Raw genomic sequence first — 22,330 nt, 5'->3', positions numbered from 1 at the left:
ACTAGAGATGAACCAAACTACTTGTTCAACCAAAAAAGTGTATGTAGTAATACATTGAAAGTAGGAAGTAACACCTGAAATTCATACATATGTACGTACATACATACAAACACACGTGCCAAAAACACTATTCTATGGAAATATTAAATAATTTGCAAAGATATACAATAGAGATGAATGGTGAATACGATTGTTCTTACATGCATACAATAGAAATGTAGATGTTAGTGAAACACTCAGATATACTTACACAAAAGAAAACTACAATAAATTGAAAAGCGAAATGCATACAATTAAATAAATAAAAACTTTGAAAAGAATATAAGTATGTATATTAGGGTGCCCATCGAAACTTTTTTTTTTTAAAGTTCAAGTTTCCTTCCTTTCTATGAGATATATTATTGCCTATTTTCATAGATTTTTCAAAAAANGCCTATTTTCATAGATTTTTCAAAAAACATGTGGAGGTCGCGACTTTTCATTTAAGGTCAGAAAATACGGTTTTTGTAATCTTAAAGAACGAACATGTTGTGAGAAGTGGATTTACAGGCCTTCGAAATGATATTTAATAATTTATTGTCAGACTTGGATTGTCCGGATTTTTCATCGGGGGGAAAAACATATTTTCTTATTTTTTAAGTTTTGACCATCACTAACTTTCACAAATTCAAAATATGTAGTACTATCTAAAATTAAATCCGTTTTCAATTAAACTGATATGTCATTTATTGCAATCGCATAAAAATTGCCGAAGTTATGCGGTGTTCGCATGAGGCGATTTTTCAGGCAATTTTAGAGGCGATTAGTTGAATGAAAAGTTGGCTGCTCCCCACCTTCATTGGAAGCGATTAGTTGAAAGGCCGTACACACCACGCGATTATTGCTTTCAATTAAAAGTTGCCTGTAAAATCGCCTCATGCCAACACCGTGTTCGGCGACTTTTCTTAGATACGGCCTTGACTTTATATTGCGTATGTACCGGGCTTTCAGCCTATTTGAGCAGTGTGGCTAAGGAATTCATCAACATTTATTTAGAGTAGATATATACAATCGCTCATTAGCAAAAGCTGTTGTCAACAATGGCAATGTAGATTATTTTGTCATCTACCGTTGTAGGCTTGGTACTGAGAGATCATATGCTCTGCACTGCAGGTAAACTCTCGATTTAACTCGCTCGATTTAGTGCTCTGAGTAAGGATATTCAACTAACTAAACAAAGTTCATCACCGTTCGATCGCCCATAAGAGGCAAGGTCCCGGCCCCAATTTGTATAAATGCCTTGCACTATGTAGAAGCAGGCAGGAGGTTTCAAATACCGTCGCAATATGGCTGATGAGATTAATCAGCGTTACGGAGTGGTGAGGATAATTGAACGGTGTCAAACGGTAGTAACACAATGGGCCCATTTGGATCTACATTTCAGAAAGCTCTACTGATGAACACATATCCAGGCATATTGCAAGCGGAAATTTTTGCAATTGAAATCTGTGCCGGGGATTGTCTTCACGTCACACTTAACATCACGTCTGACAGTCAGGTAAAATAAAAAAGCCTTGGACTCGCGTAAAACTGCATCAAGGCTAGAACACTATTGCAAAATTGTATTGGATAAACAGGAAAATTCGGATCCGAATAGGCCATCCATGGCCCTTAGCCTGTCTGTGACCCATCCAAGGGATTACGGCAGAGTGCTCCTGACAAAATCGGACAATTCTCAGGTTACAACCCACTGTCATATGCCAAAGGGTTAAAGGCAACCCAAATCTTTCATAACTATCGCTCGTGAAGTTACTGAACAACTGGTTAACCTTAGCCGGCAGGGGCTAAGAAGTAGCAGTGGATACCTGATAGGAAACTGCGAGCTAAGTTAACAGCATTTTAAAATCGGCCATTTCGATAAGATGGACGACAGGTTCTCTGCGTGGAGCGAACCTCAGGACATATACTCCAAGTTACCTTATACGAGCATACATACGTATATCTACAGCTTTGAGAACGATTATTATCTCCATACAAAATCTGAAACATGACACCCTCCAAAGTGCTTAACTTTATAACTAGCCTAAGGTTTCACAGACTTCTTTAGGGTTAGCATAATATATTTAAATACATGCGTAGGTCACAGCTGGTATACCTTAAAAAACAACTCGAAAATATGGAATACTGCGCTTTATATAAAAAGGTCAAAAGTTCTGTTCCTTTTCGACTCCCAATGGAGTCATCCCGAACTAGACTATTTTTTTTTTGCAGAAGTTTTTCTTAACGGCAGTTATTACTTTCCTGAATGTACATGCATATTTAAATATGTAAGGGTAAACTATTGTGAATATTTTCTTTAGCCATAGATGAATAAAGGCGAATGTAATCTGCCGCACCATCGATACGAAAATGCATACATGTGAGTAGTTTGTTATAATAGAAAGCATGCAAAGTTAATTGAAATGAAAATTGGCATTTCGAAATTACAAATGTAGAAATATCAGCAAATAGCCATTACAACAATACTCGAACTATACTCATGCAAACTGTACATATGTACATACACACAGACTACGAATAACATTTATTAAAATGTATAGAAAATATTAATATTAAAATATGTAAACATATGGCGAAACGAACCACAACAGTTAGATATTTATCAATTGAAAGATATCTATTCATACCTTGGATCGTAGCCGAGTAATGGACTTTCAAATGTACAACTTCCATTGAAAATGCATCCGAATGCCGATGAATAAATACATACATAGATACATATGTATGTAGTTGCGATGAAAATGAACGTATGCAGGTGTACACGTACATAAATAGAATTTGATTTGTTGTAGTTGCAGTTGTAATTATTGTAGTCGATTGCGTCATTCATGTGCGAGAGCAAACAATTTTATGAATGTATGTATGTATGAAAGTTGATTAAATGATTTGGAAAATGAAAAATTTAAAATGATTTTAAATTATTAGCACAATAACATTTACATATAAGTAGATACAAACAAAAATGTGCACTTACATTCTAGTACACATATGTACAATCTTGCGTATAATTTTAATAAATTTTGAAAGGAAACTGCTAAAATTGCAGGTATTTGTTACTTTTAAATATAAAATAATATATTTACTGCATTAGGAGATATGAAGAATATGGCTTTAAAGCGTAAAACGTTATTTACAATACTTAGTAGCTCGTATTTTTGAATTCAAAAAAAAAAAATTATATCGATTTTTAATAACTTTATATTTGCCTAAATGCACTGGTAAGACTTTGCAGAGACTGCTACACTACTCGAATACATAATTAGATCAATAAGCTCCAGAGTGAAATTTTAGGGAAAATATTTTTCTTCGCCTGTTTTAGAGGAGTCATAAGCTCGGCTATCAGCAATAGGTGTGATGTGCGTTAATCACCATTACAAAAAACCGCGAGGAGTATTTAGGAACTGTAGCATACTTAATGAATACTCCCTTTATGCCAACGGTAGAGACATTTTGACTAGAAAGTTTAAAAATGCCTACTTACATAAGTAAAGGCAAAAGTGAGGAAAACTGCAACACTACACTTAAAGCCCTCGAAATCAAAGTGGAGCTAAAGAGCCAACCGGATTGCTTTATAAGAGCAATTAGTAAGGCTCCAAACATACATACATACTTAGTTCGCAATAAAACGTTATATAGAAGTTAGAGGAAACACCACGGAAAATACGCCATCGCCTCTCGCAGTGAGGAATACTGGTTATTCTCCTAAAAACAAAAAAGAATAGAATAAAATCCTAAGGCACCGATTTCAGAAAACACAAACACCAGGCCCAGGAAAACCGCATCTGGCTCAGACCGCTTAAGACCAAGCTGTTTCATGAGCAAAGCTGCCAACTATTTTGGAATAAAAAATTCCAGGTTTTTACAAAAACCCGCTAGAAAAATGCTAGATCCCACAAAAAAAAGCTGAAAAATTAATAGGTTTATATTAACGTAATTTTTAGCGTTTCATTTGAAACATTATTTGAAATTAAAATTAATAATAAAATAATACAGATGGAATCGAAATTCATAAGAAATGAAAAATAAGAATAAAAGTTAATATAACTATATATAAGTGTATATCGCTGCGTACCTTTGCTTTCACCAAGTTTAACTGGCTGAATAAAGTTCAAGGTCTGCATTAGGCCAAGGTAGCGAAATTAAATGAAGTGCAAATTCCGACAGATCGGAAAAAAATTTGTTGCCATCTGCATCAAGATAAGTTTGAATTGCATTGTATTACCTACATATGTATATGTATGTATTATTGCATTTTACAAAATTAGTTCTGTTAAACTGAATTATTATTTTTTCTATGATATCATCACTGTAATTAAGATGTTGTAGAATGTCTTCTATATTCTCTTGCGATGCGTGTAAACATTGCCCACTGAACACATATTAACTTTTCTAATCGTATCGAAATTATTTGGTAATCTAAATTATCTTGTGATTTTAAATATATGGAAAAAGCTAAAAATTTATCAAGAAAATTCCCAAAAGGCTGAATTTTCCGCTTCCCGCAATTTCTTATTTTCTGCCACTAAATGGACTTCGAAAAAGCCAGATATGACGGGAAAAGAGCTAAATTGGCAGCCCTGTTTATGAGGTGCGACGACGGAAAGGAATGAAAAAAATCTAAAAATCTGCCTTTTCACACTTTCGAGGAATCACATCACCACTTACAAATTTATTTATCCGACGGCTACAGCTTCCGATTTGTTTTTTTTTTTCATAATCTAAATGCTTTGTCAGTGGCAACATGAATTTTTCGATCGTTACAGCGACACCATGAATTTGTACGAGTTTGACATAAAAGAAGAGGATGAACCTTATCTCTCTCTGGAAAAATAGAAATATATGTAATCTGGTCACAGCTACATTTTTGGCTAGTCGCGGTATCGTCGACAAAATAATTACACAGTGCAACAATCAAAAAGTGATGGGAATGAGACCAATTATTAAAAGAGGTCAAAATATGAATAAATATCTACCGCATTTCTTTTTTGTATCGATTTGAAGTTGTGAATTTAAGGTTAAAAAATAAACAAGTACAACGTTTTTTTGGTTTTGCTCACAAATTTGATACCTACATACATATACGTATGTAAGTAAATTGTGAGGAACTCGCCATTCCGTAACCCAGATCCGAAAGACGCTAAGATCAAATCAGACGCTGTATACTAGGAAGCTGCTGACAACCTGCGTCTAATGGCTGTGCGAACTGCTGCAAATTACCCTATGTGATGGTGAAGCAGTTTGTGAAATGCAAACGAGAAAGCTTGAAATAAAGACTATCACCATATCACTTTCACTGACAAGCTCATGATTAGGGAGTTCTTATTAAAAAAGCACGTACGTGGTGAGTTTAGTCCCCCTACGCTTATGTGGCCATAATAACAGCCAGCTTCACCAGATTCATTTAAGTTAGATTTTCGAAATTTTAGTTTCACTAATCCATTTTAATTTGTTTTTAATTTTGATTTAAGTGACCTATGCTCTTTACTTAAATAAAAATTAAGTCTGAATAACCAAACTCAGAGGTGTTACACGTTTAATCACCTGATCATTGTGTATCTGCTGCTTACTTGCATACCAGCCCTGCTATTAAAACACAGCGTGCTAAAGCTTTCAAAAGCTCTCAGTACAAATGAAAGCTTTCGCTGGCCTAGTCTGTTTTACAACCACCTTTTACTCACTTAAATAAATAGTTTATTGAAGCTGAAAAAAATTTAAATGAGAATTAATTAAAAAATTTAATTAAAGTTAATTTTCACTTAAAAAGTTTAGTGAAACTGGCTGTAAGACATGACAAAATCGCAAGGGCTTTTTTGTACGGCAACTACTCATGTTCGGTATCTCTACGAATTGGCTGAAAGTAGAGTAAGCGTTTTGATGTATCTTCGGCCAAATCGTAAACTTATGCGAGCTGGTATTAATAGCAGTAGCATCTTAAACTAACAAAACTTTTATAGGAGGGTTAGAGGGTGAAGATCTTTACAAAAATATGCACTATTTATATGTGTCCGGATTAAATATTTAGCGAAATATTTTAGCTACACAAATTTTAGAATAAGTTTTTATTGATTATACATAAATAGGTTTTGGAAAAAATAATATTCGCTTCGTTTGGGTTACAGACCATTTTAGAAAATTTTAATTAAATATGCCGAACGCTTTTGGAAAAATCCGAAGCTTTAACTCTTTAAATTTATTTTAAAACTTTGTTGACGCAATACATTAACATGAAGTGACAACGATTCTTCTAAAAAGACAAAGAAAAGCTTTATTTCTAAACTTAATACGATTAAGAAATTTTTAAAGTTTTCTCTCTTCAAACATTTTTATAAATCAAAATGTAAAAAGAAATGGGAAAGAACGCTTTTAACCACTTTTGTTTATTCCTATAAGATTCGAAGATTATTTTAAAAACTGTAACACATTAGTTACCAAAAATGTACTTTTATCTATTTACAGATTTTGTGGTTACTGCATACGTTCCATGGTTATAAAAAGGTAAATATTTTTTTATTAATTCATGCGTTTCATTCATTCAGAATCTTTTTTGTTGTGATAAAGAATATTTTCCTTAAATTCTTGACGAATTTTCCTTAATAATGTAAAGTGGAGCAAGTGCTTCAAGCGTGATCAGAGACAGAAGCGAGTTTCAGCTGAAAAGCAAGCATAAAGGCAGCTATAAAGCTTGCAAGAAAGGGATTTGTTGCAAGTTATCGCTTTGAATAACTCTTTATTTTGAACAGTTTTTGAAATTTAATTGCAATTAATTAGAACGCTAACAGTTGCGTTTCTAACGCCAAAAATTTACAGCGCGCATTATACCTAAATAGAATGGTTTACATTTTTTTCATATCCTTCCTTTTTTGTTCCCTTTTTCTCAGTTTTGTACTCTTTCTTTTACACTTTCTCTTTCTCATAAATATGAATAATCCATTTGCTCGACCCAAATTAGACAGAAAGAAGAAAAAAATATTAAAACTCTCAGATATGTCCACAGTAGTGGTCTTCGAAACAAGCGTCAAAGTCAATATACATATACAACAAGGCTGCCTGGATTACCTCTAAATTGGAGGTACATGTCCAGGCGAGACCCCTGAGGGCATTGGAAAAGGCGTATATGACCCTAAACCGAAGCTGTCAGTAACCTTGGAAACCATCCCTAGCATCTTTCAAGCGGAAGTTTATACCCTCAGTTATTGTGGGACTAAGTGATAGTTGGGCGGAACGGAGTGCATTGAAAAGCTTAATTTCCTTGATGAGGATAATATTGCCCAAATAATATGGGTACCAGATTGCATGGGAGTAAAAAATTGAATAAGCCGATCAGCTAGCCAGACTGGCTGCTACTTTGATCCCAATAGAACCGGAGCCCTTCCTTACGGTAAGTTCCAGTGCGATAAAGGAGGCGTTCATAAAGGAAAGTAGTAAATTGGCACTGCATTGGCGTAACATCGCAGGAATTCGTCAAGCCAAGAGCATATTAGCTTGACTAACTATATAATTACTATTTTGGAAGAAATTTCTTACGGCCCTCTCACCTTCGGGCTTTTAAAGGAGTGTTTTGTCCTTGTGGGCCGGAACCTTTTCACTGACTCGGTTGGTCTCCTCGGAGACCTTGGCTGACTTCCAAAACGTATCAATACAATGTTTGGATACTGTTATACTGCGCTATTCAAACTGTTTGTATATACAGAGTTGCCACACATTGCAACCATATACATTGCATATTTTAAATATTCAATATAGCAATGAATAATTATTCTGAATTTTCCATTTTTAAAACACGAATGGTAACCAACAACAAACGAAGCCTCAACTTTCATTCTGATGCGCTGATTACTCTAGCGATCCGTTTCGATAACTTTTCGGATGCGTTTTTGAAAAATATAAATTGTCAATATTTTGCAGTTCGGCATTATGGTACATTATCCTTTGTACGTTTTCAAAGCAATTAACATTTTGGAAGTCAGCCCTTCTGTTACCTTATAGGTAAGTTTTGCAAGGTGGTAGGGTCGCCTTATATGGCCATCTGCATCAAAAAGAAAAAAAAATGTCGCTTACGTTATTTTGTCGGTTAGGGCTCGATATGTAGCTTGCTCAGAAAACCATCTACCGTCTCTGTCTTAAATTAAGCGAAACGTCAAAGCACATTCTTTGTGAATACTCAGGTTAGATACAAACGATCTTCTAGGTCGCAGTGCTGCGTGTTATGTTGCACCCAATTTATTAACTAACTTACCATGTATTCGAATACTAAGGTTTATTTCTAGAAATAGATTTGCTAATGAATCGTCGTGGTCGAAACTTTTTTGACAAACTTAAGCCTTCCCAGGAATAACTTGTCTAAGCACCAGCAATAATCTCTTTGCTACTTAATTAGCTAGCAAATCCATAACTGCCAGGGTTTGTGGGAGTCTTACAGGCCTATTCGGAGTATTGGTGAACATTTTACAGCCGAAAATTTTATTAACAAAAGTTACCGTTTCAACTCTATTTAACGGTTACAAAATTGTTGCTAAAAGCTCAGAATATACCTGTTAACCGTTAAATTTTCCAAAAGGAATTCATGAGGTAATACGAGTGGTCAACAGAACGTCAATGAATATAAAAAGTTTAGTAACTAAGTAAATAGTTATTAAATTTTGAAATCCAAATTTATTTAAGAGCTTGTAATTTAGTACTTGAAAATAGGTACACGGAAAATTCTGCAAAATAATGTGACGTTCGTGTAAACATTCTCAATGGGACTTACTATATAAGAACAAAGCCCTGTAAAAAATATTCTCTGAGCTATTGGCGAAGAAAAGAAGCAAGAACAAAATTTTTCTCCTAGTGTTCAAATAGCTTGAAATATTTGGATATTAAAATTAATAAAAAAAAGAGCTGACACATAACTTAAGACACGGACTTTTCTTGCACAGAAAATGAAAAATTGTTATATAAATGGACTGTTCACCCTAATGATAAATGATCTGAAAATTGCAATGATTAAGCTTTCTTATGGCTTGGAATTAACACTCGTGGTTTTCACTGAAACGATTTTTCATCCCAACACGCAGATGCCCCTCCCATTCTCGTCGTATATTTCTCAAAACGTTTGCTCTAGTTCAGTTCTCTAGCAGAACGTTCGCCAGGCTTTTGATTGTTGTTTTTTTTTTAATTGGAACTCCTCGAAAGTTTTGTTCTCATTCTGTTCTTCTTGAGAACGTTTCCGAGAGTTTTGTTCGCATTTTGTTCTTTACGGAAGCGTTCCCGAACCTTTTGTTTTCACTTGTTCCCCTTCAAATCTCTCAATATTTTTGTTCCCATTAGGCTCTTTTGTGGGCACGTTCTTGATTCAAATTTTTTTATCATGCCGAACTAAACCAAAACTGAAAACGTGTCTTCGGTGCCTGGTAAAAATTAACCAGAATTTAAATAGCACCAATTTTAAATTTTGAATTACAAATTTTCGAAGAGTGATGATCTATTGTCAGAAGGTGAAATGATGTACATATATTATGTACTCCTAAGATCACTAACATGCAACATAATATGTTATAAGGTTATGAATTTCCCCAAATGATCAGCAATGGAGGTATTCACGAATTAAACAAAAAATATAGTAAGCGGTTATTTTAAATAAACATTTTTGTTGTTAAAAAACAAAACTTCTACCAATGTTTCTCCACCAGGTCAATGGTTGAGTTCAGTGATTACTCCAGTGTTCAAACATGCTAGTACATGCTTACATTAATAATACATAAATTCAAATTTAAAAAGAAAATGGACTATAAATTACCCCAATGTAGTGCCAGTTATGAGTTCCGCTTGTGCACTTAATGTTTCCGCTATAAATTCATCATTGTATGCATCTTTAGGCCGATACCAACGTCTACCGCCGGGCAAAACAAGCGGCCGTTCCGAGGATGGCGTTAATGGGCCAAAGGCACGTTTCGAACGACGGCTGGGATTGTGATTGCGCTCCAGCTCCTCTTCGAGCTCCTCGATGACATCGTTACGCTGCCAGTTTTAGGGCCAGTTTTATGTAATTTTCGGTCAATTTATTCACAAACAAATACATGTAAATTGAGTTGTGTGTATGCTTTGTGCATTTGATCGTCTGCATATATTGTATATATGTATGTATGTATGTATGTATGTAGACGTGCTGCTATAAAAGTGTAGGTGTTAGTTTATGAGTTCATTTTAATTATTTATGTATGAGTGTAGATAAGTAAGTTTGTGAAGAAGAAGAAAGTGTGTAGGCTGATTGATAATAAACTTTAAGGTTCTTATATATCTTTTGATGTGCTGAACACAATTCTGTATTTTAATTAAATTGACTTTTTGTTATATTTGCATTTACTATAATTTCATGGTTGCAAGGAAATGCTAAAACTTTAGTGCTTTATTTACATAATTTCTCCTTTTTTCAGCTTTTTGAAAACAAGTTTTTTTTTTCATATTGTGAAAACTTTTTTGATACTTCATGTGGATTTTTTGGGAAGCTGCCGATTTTGTTAAAGCACGCTCTGGCTTAATTTTTCATCTTCATAATTCAAAGCGTACTGTTTGCCGCTGTAAAAGACCAAAAGCTTTAAATAGGGCTATTATTTAGTGGATAATCACGTGTTTAAAACTTTTGTGGGTAAATTTTTGGATTGATAGAAGTGAACGAAAAACATATTTTGTGAGACATTTATTTAATACGCTTGTAACCATTTAGGATTTATTGCGGAAAACGGATTAAATGTAAAACTAGGTATCATCTTAGTCGAAGGCTCTATCAAAAATGAATAGGAAAATCAGAAATATTGATTTCACGCGCTTGTTACACTAGTTCCCCGTTGCTCATGTATGACGGAATTAAATTATTAAAATACTTAGTGGTGGCAGATCTTGCCTGTTTTAAAAAGGCATTTCAATGGGTGTCGGAACTGTTAGAATCATCATATATTTATCTTGGGCAACTTTGGTGGTCTACCAGTCAGCACAGACCGGTGTGTCCAAACTTTGAATCTGGTTAGAAAATTGTCCATGGAAATCCTAAGCAGGAAATGGTGCGTGAAAAGTAATTGCACTCCACCCGGCAACATTTAAATTTTCACAAATAGTTCGAAGTTAATAACAAAATCTCCTGAAGGAGAGGATTAATAACTATTATGGTGGCTTTATAAGAATATTTGTCTTCTTAGGCAATGTATTTCATAAAAAGGAGTCATCAGTATGCCATTCGCCACTTGTAAGCTGGTCTTAAACGAATTTTTCTATGCTCCAGGAAATAAAATATATAAAATGGGTGCTCCATCTAGACCATTCATTTAATTTTAAATAAAACACTAAAAACAGAAATGGATGTCGGAATCTCTATTAAAACCCAATCTCTGTAATTTACTTTTTAAAAATAATGTCATGTCAGCTGCAGACAGAATATAACCATCAAAGGCGAGCCCTACCGCACCATGATAACGGGCCTTATGCTGCCTGAAGTTGAAACCAATGATGTCCGCAACATTTGGTTTCAGCAAGTTGTCGTATTATATCACACCTCCGGATTTTTTTCTTTTGGGTTATGTGAACATAAAATTCTTCGTCGATAAACCAGCTGTGTTTAAGAACTTATAAGCCAACATTACTCACGTAATTTGAGCAATGCTGGAGAGAGTAATCGAATATTGGACCTTCAGAATGGACCACCTACAGCGTAGTCGTGGCCGACATTTGAATGAAATTATTTTTAAGAAGTCTATAACCGAGATCGTTCTTTCGGATAATAATAAAGGTTCCGACAGTCAGTTCGGTTTTAAGTGTTTCATTTAAAATTAGAAAAAGTCTAGATGGATCCTCCTATACGAGATCAGTCTCTTGCCAAATTTTGCGTAATTTAAATGGAAAAGTACTTCGAAGCTTTTAAATCTACAAGAAACGAGGAAACGCACATCTTAAGCCATTGGTGCTAAGGAAATAAGTGAGATAGAACGTTTTGCAGTATCACAAACAGTCCAATTTTAATGCACAAGCTAATTGATTGCAATTTTAAACAAAGGCGTTTTTTTATAATTTTTGTAACTCGATTTCCGCAATAAATTATTGGTAAGTAGTTTTAAGCTTGTAATTTTTTGAGGTCAATTTCACTCGATATTTCAATGAAAGAAAACTTTTCTGCATAGTTCGGCTAATCTGGGTTTCTGCTCTCAAAAACAAAAAAAAAAAACATACAAAGTATAGCACAAACTATTTGTGTCAAAAAGCAACCATCCTTTGCCATTTATGGGTGTGTAGATTGGCACAATTTACACAATCTATTATTCAGACTCACCTTTTGCTTCTTCGCATTCTGTTCTTCCTCCAACTGCTGCATATCTTCTCTGTTCTGCTTAGCCTCCTGCTTCTTCACTGGGTCCAAAACTGAAATTTCTACCGGAGCGCTTTCCTTTGTTTCAGGGGTCGTGACTGCTTCAGTGGGTACAGTATCGACGTGATTATCGTTATTATCGCGCTTTGGTGCTATAAAAATATATTTTCGTTAACAATTTTCCATTTTACATCTGCCTTAAGCCACAGACCTTCTTCAGCTTTGGTCACCTCAACGGCCTCCTCAATATTTTCCAAATTAATGGCACGCGTTTCAGCTGGTGCTGGAGCGTCTACTCGCTGTGGTTCAGCGATAGCTGATTGCAATTGAAAAGCTGGCAACAATGCGGCCAATTGCTTTGTTACGGCATCGAGTGTGGCTTGTATGGTGGATGGTAGTGAGGAAAGAGCGGCCAGTTGGCGTTGTACGTCGGCCAGTTGACGTTCGAGTGCCAGTTCTTCTTCAGTCTTCTCGCGTTCTTGTAGAACTGGGAGGTTAGATTCAGCAGGAGCATTTGTGGTGGCAAGCCCTTCCCCGTTTTGTTCAGCTGCTGTTGAGGGTGTCGACTCGACTGGTGGGGATGGCTCCTTTTTGGTCTCCTGCACTTTCTCCACATTTTCTTCTACTAGTTTTTGCTCATTTTCTAGCGATACTTGTACGTTCCCGTTCTCCTCAGCTGGTGGCTCCACTAAAATTTTAACTTCTTCTAAATTCGGTAATTCGCTGTCTTTTGGTGGTGGCTCCTTAACTTCTTCTACCTTTGGCGGAGACGGTTGTTTTTCTTCAACTGGCAGTTTTGTTTCTATTGGTGTTTCTGGTGGCGGTGGTTGTGGCTGTACATAAATCGTAGATATTTGAATTAAAATTTTATTTTCCCTTCAATAGTCTCTCTTACCATTGGCGATGGCGAACGTGATATTGGTGCCGACTTGACAATCTTCACTTTGTACGCATTTGCCGCTCTGCGCTCAGCCTCGATCTGTTCCTTGCTCTTCGGTATGGGTCGATCTGGCTTCACCAAAAAAGTTGACCACTTTTTATTCTCCTTATCCTTTTCCGCTTTGGTTTTCGTAGCGCTCTCATTTAGTGTACGCAGCACATCACTAGCCATACAAACGCCCGGCTTGGGGAATATTCTGTAGAAATTTACGCTAATGTAATAAATCTAAGTTAACAAACAAAGTCCACAGCACACCATGCATATCTGCTTCACAGAACTAACCCCAAAACGTTATGATCCTGTAGCACCTCCGATTCGCCAGAAAGCACGGCAGCAATCTCTTCTTCAACCAACTTGATTTCAGTTTGCTCGGAAAGCACCGATGATGGACGTTCCGCTAGTTCGGGTAAGTACTCCGTCTGAGAATCTGGCTCCTCAACTGCTAACTGACGTGGAATAGGGCTTTTGCGTCCACTTATATCAAGGAAAGCTTGCGGTGTAGTAGGACGTTCGTCAACCCCCAAAACGGGGAAAATCTTCGGCACCAGTTCTTCCTCCCCATCACTGTAGCACAAAACGAACAAAAAGCATTTGAATAAATTTGCACGAACGCACAATTTAAAGGCTGTTCTAATTACCGTTTTACACCGATGAAAAATACATTTCCACATTGCCTAATAACTTTGTCTGCTTCGTCATGCGAGAGCGGCGAAGTGGCGGTATCGTTAATGCGCACAATGACGTCACCTTCACGCAAGCCAGCCTCCTCAGCAATGCTGCCCTCATTGACCTAATTTCGGAGAAAGAAAAATGCCACAAATTAACAAATTATGAGAAAATCAAACACCAACAAAGGATTGTGTACAAAATCGAATAAAAAATTCGTTTGCACGCCGAGTCAAGTGGCGTTTGCTGTTTGCTAGGTCAGTGAGTTAATTTTGGTAATGAACTTTTTCGAAAATCCACTCTCTACCCCGAGCCGCCACGAGTCATACGTGACAGTGAATGCGACAGCTTCATTTGCGTGTGTCCGAGCGTGCGCCTGCTGCTGCTGCTGTTTAATGCCGTTGAGCACCCATTTCTTCCTTCTTTTGTGGAAACTTCCTCTCGGTTTATTTGCTTGTCTGGCTAGACACTGACGTATTGCATGCGTCGCAATTGACAGTTGGCGGCCCAGTGATTACATTGGGTGGGGCAGCGGTGATACACTGCCGACAAAAATTGGCATGCTACTCGTATAGTATTTAAGTTAAAGGAGGAAATAAAAAAGTATGTATGTATGTATGTATGTATGTGTTGTATTTACGTATTTTTATTAAATATGTAGAGCATGACAATATAAATGAGAAGAAAACGCAAATTCGCCAGGGGATAAACGAAATTCGAAACTTGAAGTGATACAACGAGATAAAGGTGACAAAATTTATGTATTTATATTAAACCATATCAAAAAAAAATATATATGCAACGCCGGAACCCGACTATTTTATTTATTTATATAAAATTAGCTTACAACATAAATCTTATAAGCTATATGTGTTAGGAGCTATAGCAGCTAGGCCTTAAGCTCAAATGGTCCTCCCTGAATCACCCGTCTCTGCCGTTATGCTAAGAGGTCGCCAAAATGAGTTATTCTCTTTTGAGAACAATATAATTTTTTAGGATCAACCCAAAAACGCTCAATACTATTAAAATACTATTTATGCTATTTAAGTATTTTGCATATTCTTTAAGTTCTTAAATTTTTATTTTTTAATCCTGAGCCCGCATATCACTTAAATGGCGTAAAATCAATGTACTCTTACAGTTTCGAACGATTTGATTGGTCTTAGAAATTATAATGACCTAAAAAGGAAAGAACAAATTTTTTTAAGCAATAAGTATTTTTGAAAAAATTTTTTGTTAAGAATTAATTTACAAACGACTAAATCCTTGAATTTCGCCCTTTCAACTTTACTAGCTTAGAAATATAAAATGAATTAAAAGAATATTTTCAATAGGTATTTGTCCATGTGAACCAAAAGACTTAAATTTTTTCTGTTTCATTTGATACCCATATAATTTTTCCAGTACCAGGTTCACTGAGCTTTGCATCCTCCGTCAAATACTTTTTAAAGTTTTCAAGGTTTGGATATCAAATATTTGTCATTTTGATAGCTTTAAAAAAATATTTTGGAAATAAAAAACATATTTTGCATTTCGATATCTATAAAGTAAATTTCTTACTCTAAAATCTAGGTGGAACCCTATTCGGAAATATGCTGGAATGAATAGTACATATCTTGAGCGTATATATTATTTATTATATATTATATTTATTATTATATAGTTCGAATAGGTGGCAATCTTATACGAGTCTTCTCGGAGATAATGCCTATTTAGATAACCTTAAAATCCAAAACATTATCTGTCTACAAAATATCATCAAAATCGTTAGAGCCGTTTCCGAAAACTCTATGGATATATATATATATATATATATTCGTTCGAATGGACACCGACGCTCCAGCTCTGAAAGTATTCAACTCGGAACCCACTGGTGGTAGAGGAGAAAGAGGGAGGCCACCACTGAGATGAGAAGACCACGTGGAGAAGGACTTGGCTTCACTTGGCATTTCCAATTGGCGTCAGTTGGCATAGAAGAGAAACGACTGATGTGCTTTGTTGAACTTGGCAAAAATCGCTTGGGCGGTTACAGCGCGAAATAATAAGAAGAAGAATAAGTATTATTTCTGCAACTATCGCAATTTTCAATGGATTTTGGACTTTCTAGATAGCATATTTCAATGGAAATCAGGCATTATAGTAAACTAATTGGGAAAGTTTCGCGCCACTAATTTTTATCCGATTGCCACCAAATTTTTTATTGGAAGCATTAAGGCTAAATGGACACTTTTTCTTCCTGGCGGTATGGAATTAATTTTTAAGCACCAGTCTATTGTATACATATTTGCAATATTTGGCTGTAAATTATGGATACATAAGGAAGGGATGCGATAAATTTAGGGTTTTTAGTCCACCATGGGCGTATAGTTATGTATTACGATAAGGAGAGTGGGTCGGCAGTTGGAAAACGTTGGGAACCACTTGTCTAAACCATCAATGGTCAATACGTTCGCCGAAACCATCAATAGTGCCGATAGTGCTATCGATTGTTTCAGACCTTTACTATGTATGTATATTAGGACGGGTCAATTTGTATGGAAGATTTTTTCGACTATAGGCGTATAGCATAGGAGGATTTTACCAGTAATTGTAAGCACATTTGCCAAACAAACCACGGGTCTAGAAGCAATTTGGAGTTTGTCAAATTGCGAAAATAGGTTTCCTTTAGTTATCATTTTGCTGTAGTGTCGTAAAAAAAGTACTTAAACGAGTTTTTTACACCAAAATAAAAATGATGAGAAAATACTTTTCAATAATACTTCACAAGTCTAAATCGGATTAGCTTTGGCCCAGTTATTCAAGTTTTTTTAAAACAATTTTGGAAAAAAGTTGAAAAACTGCATTAAAAATCTCATTGATATGATATATATGATTGTGTTGAAAATATTTTTAAATAATTTTATGCAGATTTTTTAAGTTTAAACTTTTTTGTCGTCTGAGGGACTTTTTTTCAAAAATTTCTTTAAGAAACTATTAAAAACACCATTTATGGAGGTATTTTCAAATCGGTCCAGCTCACGTAAATCTTAATATTTTTCCGAAATATTTTGGTGGACGTCATAAAATATAATAAATTTTGTAATCCTTGACTGAATGTCAAAATTTTGTCTAAAGACTCTGATCAAGAAGTTAGAAATTTTGGTCAAACTTTGGAGAATTTTCATAATTTTTGCACAAAGTCTGAAATTTAGATTTGTGTTAAGTAATCAGTTATACTTTTATAAAACAAAAATAAAAAACATTGAAAAAACTAAAGAAAAATAGTCAAAACTTACTAAAATATCGCATACGGATGTTGGTAAATAACGAACTATTAAAAAACTAATCGAAATTAAATAACAACAAAAATAATATTTTAAAACCTGTCAAAATTTGGTGCGGCTGTAATTTTTTCGACTACTGTACATAAGTTGGCTATGATTACTCGGCCGTGCTATCATAGTAGCACAATGCCACTCATATTTGACTTACAAACAATCTACGGGCAGGAATTTCAAGACTTCAACCCTGTTTTTATAAAAAATTTAATTTTTATGAGTATTTTTCTTTTAATCAAAATATGTTGAAATAAAAGTGAAACTAAAAAAAAATTTTTTTCAGAACCCATTCTAACTGTAGTAGTCTTTAAGACCATTAGAATACTATTCTTAAATTCTTTATTCGCCCTTCTTTCTTTCTCAATTTTTTTCTATTTATTTTGAAATTCTATTTTTCGCACAAAATGTCTAGTGCTGTTTTTATACGCTTGGCCATGTGGAAGAGTTAACAGAAGGTACGTAATTAAAAATACAAACAAGCCAGCGTATGGTAATCAGAATGAATGAATAAAGGACAAAGAAAGGAGAAGAACGAAGTGCGGACATTCATGCGAAAGTTAGCTGACAATAATGGCGGTGTGATGATGGATGGTTTGAGTGATTGGAAAGAGAGGAAGGTAAATGGTTGGCCGACTTTTTGATTAAATACATACATATTTACATAAAATGTTTACCGTATACCTACCGATGTATATGTAAATGTGTGTACGTATGTACGTAATCTTAGTAGATATATGTACAACAGTGTACCATATGTATATGCAAATATTTACACAACGGCCAAAATGTAAGGCGAATCCTTTGCTCAACTCATATATGTACATACATACGTACATATATTTGACAGCGATAATGAGGCGTGTTTGACTTTTGACGTATGAATGTATGTATGTATGTATTCCTTTGCTGTTTGCTCACCGCATTCTTGCGTGTTGATTGCCAATAATAATAAAATATTTTATGGCCTGTTAATGCAAACGAAAAGCCATTTTAATTATTATTTCATTTGTCGCCATGCTAGCTTTCGTCGAGCAAGTGGCTCGCCATTAAAGTGCTCTTTCTTTTATGACAAAATTCACATTAATGCTCTTAAAGCTGTAGCATGCTGCAGTTTACTACGAAGCGAGCGTAAAAATCGGCGCTTTAATTTCTTATCCACCAATGCCATTGCAATCGAAAATGAAAATGAAAAAGTGTGTATTCGCTTTTTTGCTCTTATGTATGTATGTACATATACGGTGGCGGGAATGTAAATAGGTAAGAGTTATTTCAGCAAGTTTTGGCTTTTTTCTTTGTTTAAAAAATGTTTATTACCTTTTTTATGAAAATATTGCTTACTATCTAAACCAGAGCTGCTCACTCCATAAGCAAATTACACTTTAAATATACAAACAATTTTTTACCCTCCCGTATGCCCTGAAATATAAACACAATGCATATGAAAGTGCCTTACACGAAAAGAATTGAATGAAAAAATTCTAAAAAATGTGTCAGCACTGAAAAAAATTTATAATATAAATTGATTTAAATTCGTATATACTGAAAGTGAAAACGAAATTTATTGGAAAAAAACATATATGGCGTTCACTAAAGTGTGCGAGCGCGAGATTTTTTTTGCAAGCATTTTGAGTGTAAAGCGTAGTGTTTGTTGTGCTTTGTAATTATTAAACGAATGACGAAATATTACTTGCAACGTCATTTTGTAACTTGCCACCTAAACATTTCGGAAAATTTCAAAGGGGATATAGAAAAAGGATTGATTTCCAATCTGAATTCAATGTAGATCGCTGGGAGCATCACACCGCGTAAAGTTGATAGGATTGCAGACATTCTTCCGACGTCGGATTGCAGAAAAAAATAAATTTCGTTACTTTGAGGTGAAAATGTCAACCATTGTCCGGTGGAAAAAATATATTAATAAAAATAATAAATTAAGGTTGGAGAAACTCCAATCTCCTGTCCACAATTGATTTAATGTGCTCTCATTAAATTTTATTGCATATAGCTTCAATGGTGCTAGCATTTACTAACGTTTTAAAGTGAGACTTTTTTGAGCGAGGCGTATCCTAAGGAAGATGGAAAACTTGAGCTTGCGATATGATGTTAATATGTGCACGGACTACTCCCACTAAATTTTGGAACTTTTCAGCGTAGTGGCTAGGCGCTATCATTTCTTTACGCACTGTATTATTCCACATATATGTAAATACTCCCATTGCTAAGAATTTTCATTAACTGATCGTGCAATAAAAATAAACTTGTACTTTTTAGCTTCATTCTAATTACAAAAAAAAAATCTCTGTGTACCAATAAATTTTGTACATACATATATTGTGATTTCATTTCAGTATAAAAATTTTGAGCAGCCCTGATCTAAACAAACCCTTGTAAAACAAAATTTCAAACTTTTTAGAACATTTACAAAAATTCGACGAATTTTAACAAATGTTCATTCAAATTTTAAGCATTTTTATCAGATTAAAAAAAATTTTTTGAGTATGCAGTTTTCTAGGTCATTAAATTTTGGTAAAAGAAAGTCCAAGTCTTCAGTAGCCCGAACTTACCGTTGATTTTTTGCAATTTTTTCCACCCACAGTATAATCGAATTTTTTTTGTATGGCGAAAATGAGCAACACATGCCACAAAAAAAAATTAAAAAAAATAACCTTAAGTCCGAGCCACTTAAAATTTGCATTTTGTTATAATAAAATTGAATGGGCCACAAAACAGGAAACTCAGAATATTTCTTATAGGAAATGTCATGAAAGCAATTTAAATGAAAAATGATTTTACTTTTTTGAATTTTATGTGGAAATTGACAGAAAATAAAAAAATCATTTTCAGTTTAAATTACTGGCGCAACCGGCTGTTAGAAGTGTAACAATTAAAATCATCGAAATGTTGATGGAACTTTGTCAATTTTTGTAAATTTTTATACAAGGTTTGAAATTTTGACTTTTTGTTAGATAACGCTTTACTAAGAAAATAATATACATTAAATAATCGAAAGAAAAATAGTCAAAGAATGCTAAATCGTATGTTCCCTACTTATATTTTCGCCACGATGTGTAGGTACATACATATATCGTCCCCTCAATATAACAATAGCGTATGTGCTCATACGCCATTATTTTTTTATTGCATATTTAGAATCTCCATCATTGATTCTATGTCTGGTCAAAATTTCGTCAAATTCTACTTCCACAAAGTGGGTCAAAATGTCATTGGAAAAAATGGTGTATAATTTCTTGTTCAAAAATTTCCTTCAAAAAAAAAAAAAAACAAAAACTTTAAACTCGATTTTCTCAAAACCCAAAAAAAATTATACGCTATTGTTATATTGAGGGGACGATATGTACTATATATGTATGTATGTATTGTATGCATTAACTTTTGCTGTACACTTTGTTGCTCGAACGCACCACTAACGAACTTATTTCAAAGTTACGTAATTTGATTTGACCACAAAAATTTTTCATTTACACATTTTTTCACCAACTTTTGGGCTTTGTGAGAAAATTCGCCACACAACAAGTAGGCTTACGACAACAACAGCTCCCGTGGCCACAAAATGTACGTCATAAGTTAAATTTTCCACGCATAAATTTAACTTTCATGGCCCGTAACGCGCACACGTATACATACATACATACATATGTGAGTATGTGTGTGTGCGTACTAACCTTAACCACCGTCAGCGGAAATTCGAAATCAGCACCACCGACCAAACGAAACCCCCAAGGCACATTATCGAAGCGGCACATTTTAATATCAATCACCATTTTGTGTGTCTGAATTTATTGAAACGTTCTTCTGCTAAGCGTCGATAATATATTTTCGATAATTAATAAATTTCCCGTGCAATTAGATTGGTGGTTTTGCTGCTATTGGCAATCACTTGTCTGCCAGACGTGTGAGATACTCCTCTACAGTGGATGTTATTGAAGTGGCGATTGGAAATTGCGGAATGGCAGCGATGTCCATCGGGCGACTACTAGCGCTCTTATCGCATTTAGGCAGCTGTGCTGCTGATTAGATGATTGCTGGCAACGCTGAAACTTGTTGAATCGCTGCTACTTCGAAGACCAACAGCCTCTCGTTCATCATTCGCTTCCTCATTCCTTCCTTCCTCTTGTCACCTACAACTAACTAAATACATATGTACATACACCTGCACACCAATTTAAGCAGTATGTGTTTATGTGTCTTCTCTCAGCGTTCATTCATGCAACTTCGTTAGCTCGTTGCTGGCTGTTAATGAAATTTATGCTGTTGAGTGTGACTTGCTAGCCAATAAACTTGCACTTGCCACTTAGTAGGCGCCCGCTCAGTTTGCCAGTCGGGCAATCAGCAGAATTTGCCGTGTCGACGTGACTGGCTGACAGCAATTTCTCATTGATTGGACACTAAGATGTTGGCGATAATTTATTTCTGTTGCCGTTGACGTCGGTGTACGGCTTTGTCGCAACTTCTGCCCCTTATGTCTCTATTTATCCGTTTATTTGTTATTTTTATTGATTTTCTCTTGTTTTGCTTTTGCTGTCTCACACCGAATCTCTTTTGTGCTATTTGTTTTTTTGTGGCACGAGTTCACTGCCTGTTTTTATTAAACAAAATTCAATTTGTTCTGATGCAATTTGGCTGTATTGGATTTAGAGTTTATTGTCTGAGTATTGTTATCGGCTATTATCGGAAATTTCGCTGCGAAACAAAAGTGCGAACAAAAAATCGGCGACGCATTATTGCCATAAAATTTCCGTCTTTCGTACAATTAATAGGTATTGATTTATAGATTTTTGCAAATAAAGATGTATACCAAAACTCAGATTTATACATTTTACCTAAATTTTTAGCTGTTAGCTAATATAGTCTCGTTTTGTGCGTAGAAGTGTCCGCTGTTTAGGATTGAAAGCATTTTATTTTCATTACCCGAGATCCGTCTGCACAAGGCTATATTATACCTTTCTTAAATACATGATTTTCACCTTTCCGAAAAATAATGCTACATGGTAAGCCGGGTGTATCAATTTTAAG

At 35.0% G+C, this 22,330-nt stretch overlaps 1 protein-coding gene across 1 annotated transcript in view; it reads right to left on the bottom strand.

Moving 5' to 3' along the window:
- The window catches only part of Zasp67 (Z band alternatively spliced PDZ-motif protein 67), a 24,730-nt gene extending 3,652 nt beyond the window's left edge, over nt 1-21,078 (bottom strand). The window contains exons 1-8 of the mRNA XM_017628739.1: nt 20,980-21,078; nt 13,952-14,103; nt 13,596-13,877; nt 13,269-13,524; nt 12,585-13,206; nt 12,338-12,525; nt 9,818-10,038; nt 2,667-2,705 (exon numbers count right to left, since the gene is read on the bottom strand). Coding sequence (XP_017484228.1) covers nt 2,667-2,705; nt 9,818-10,038; nt 12,338-12,525; nt 12,585-13,206; nt 13,269-13,524; nt 13,596-13,877; nt 13,952-14,103; nt 20,980-21,078 — 1,859 coding nt within the window. The remainder of the gene's footprint in view (nt 1-2,666; nt 2,706-9,817; nt 10,039-12,337; nt 12,526-12,584; nt 13,207-13,268; nt 13,525-13,595; nt 13,878-13,951; nt 14,104-20,979) is intronic.
- Between the last annotated feature and the right edge of the window lie 1,252 nt (nt 21,079-22,330).

This window comes from Rhagoletis zephyria, unplaced genomic scaffold (assembly GCF_001687245.7).
Source record: "Rhagoletis zephyria isolate East Lansing unplaced genomic scaffold, Rhagoletis_zephyria_1.1 Rzeph_scaffold_06172, whole genome shotgun sequence".
Taxonomy (NCBI): Eukaryota; Metazoa; Arthropoda; class Insecta; order Diptera; family Tephritidae; genus Rhagoletis; species Rhagoletis zephyria.
This window is presented reverse-complemented; position numbering and strand designations above follow the sequence as displayed.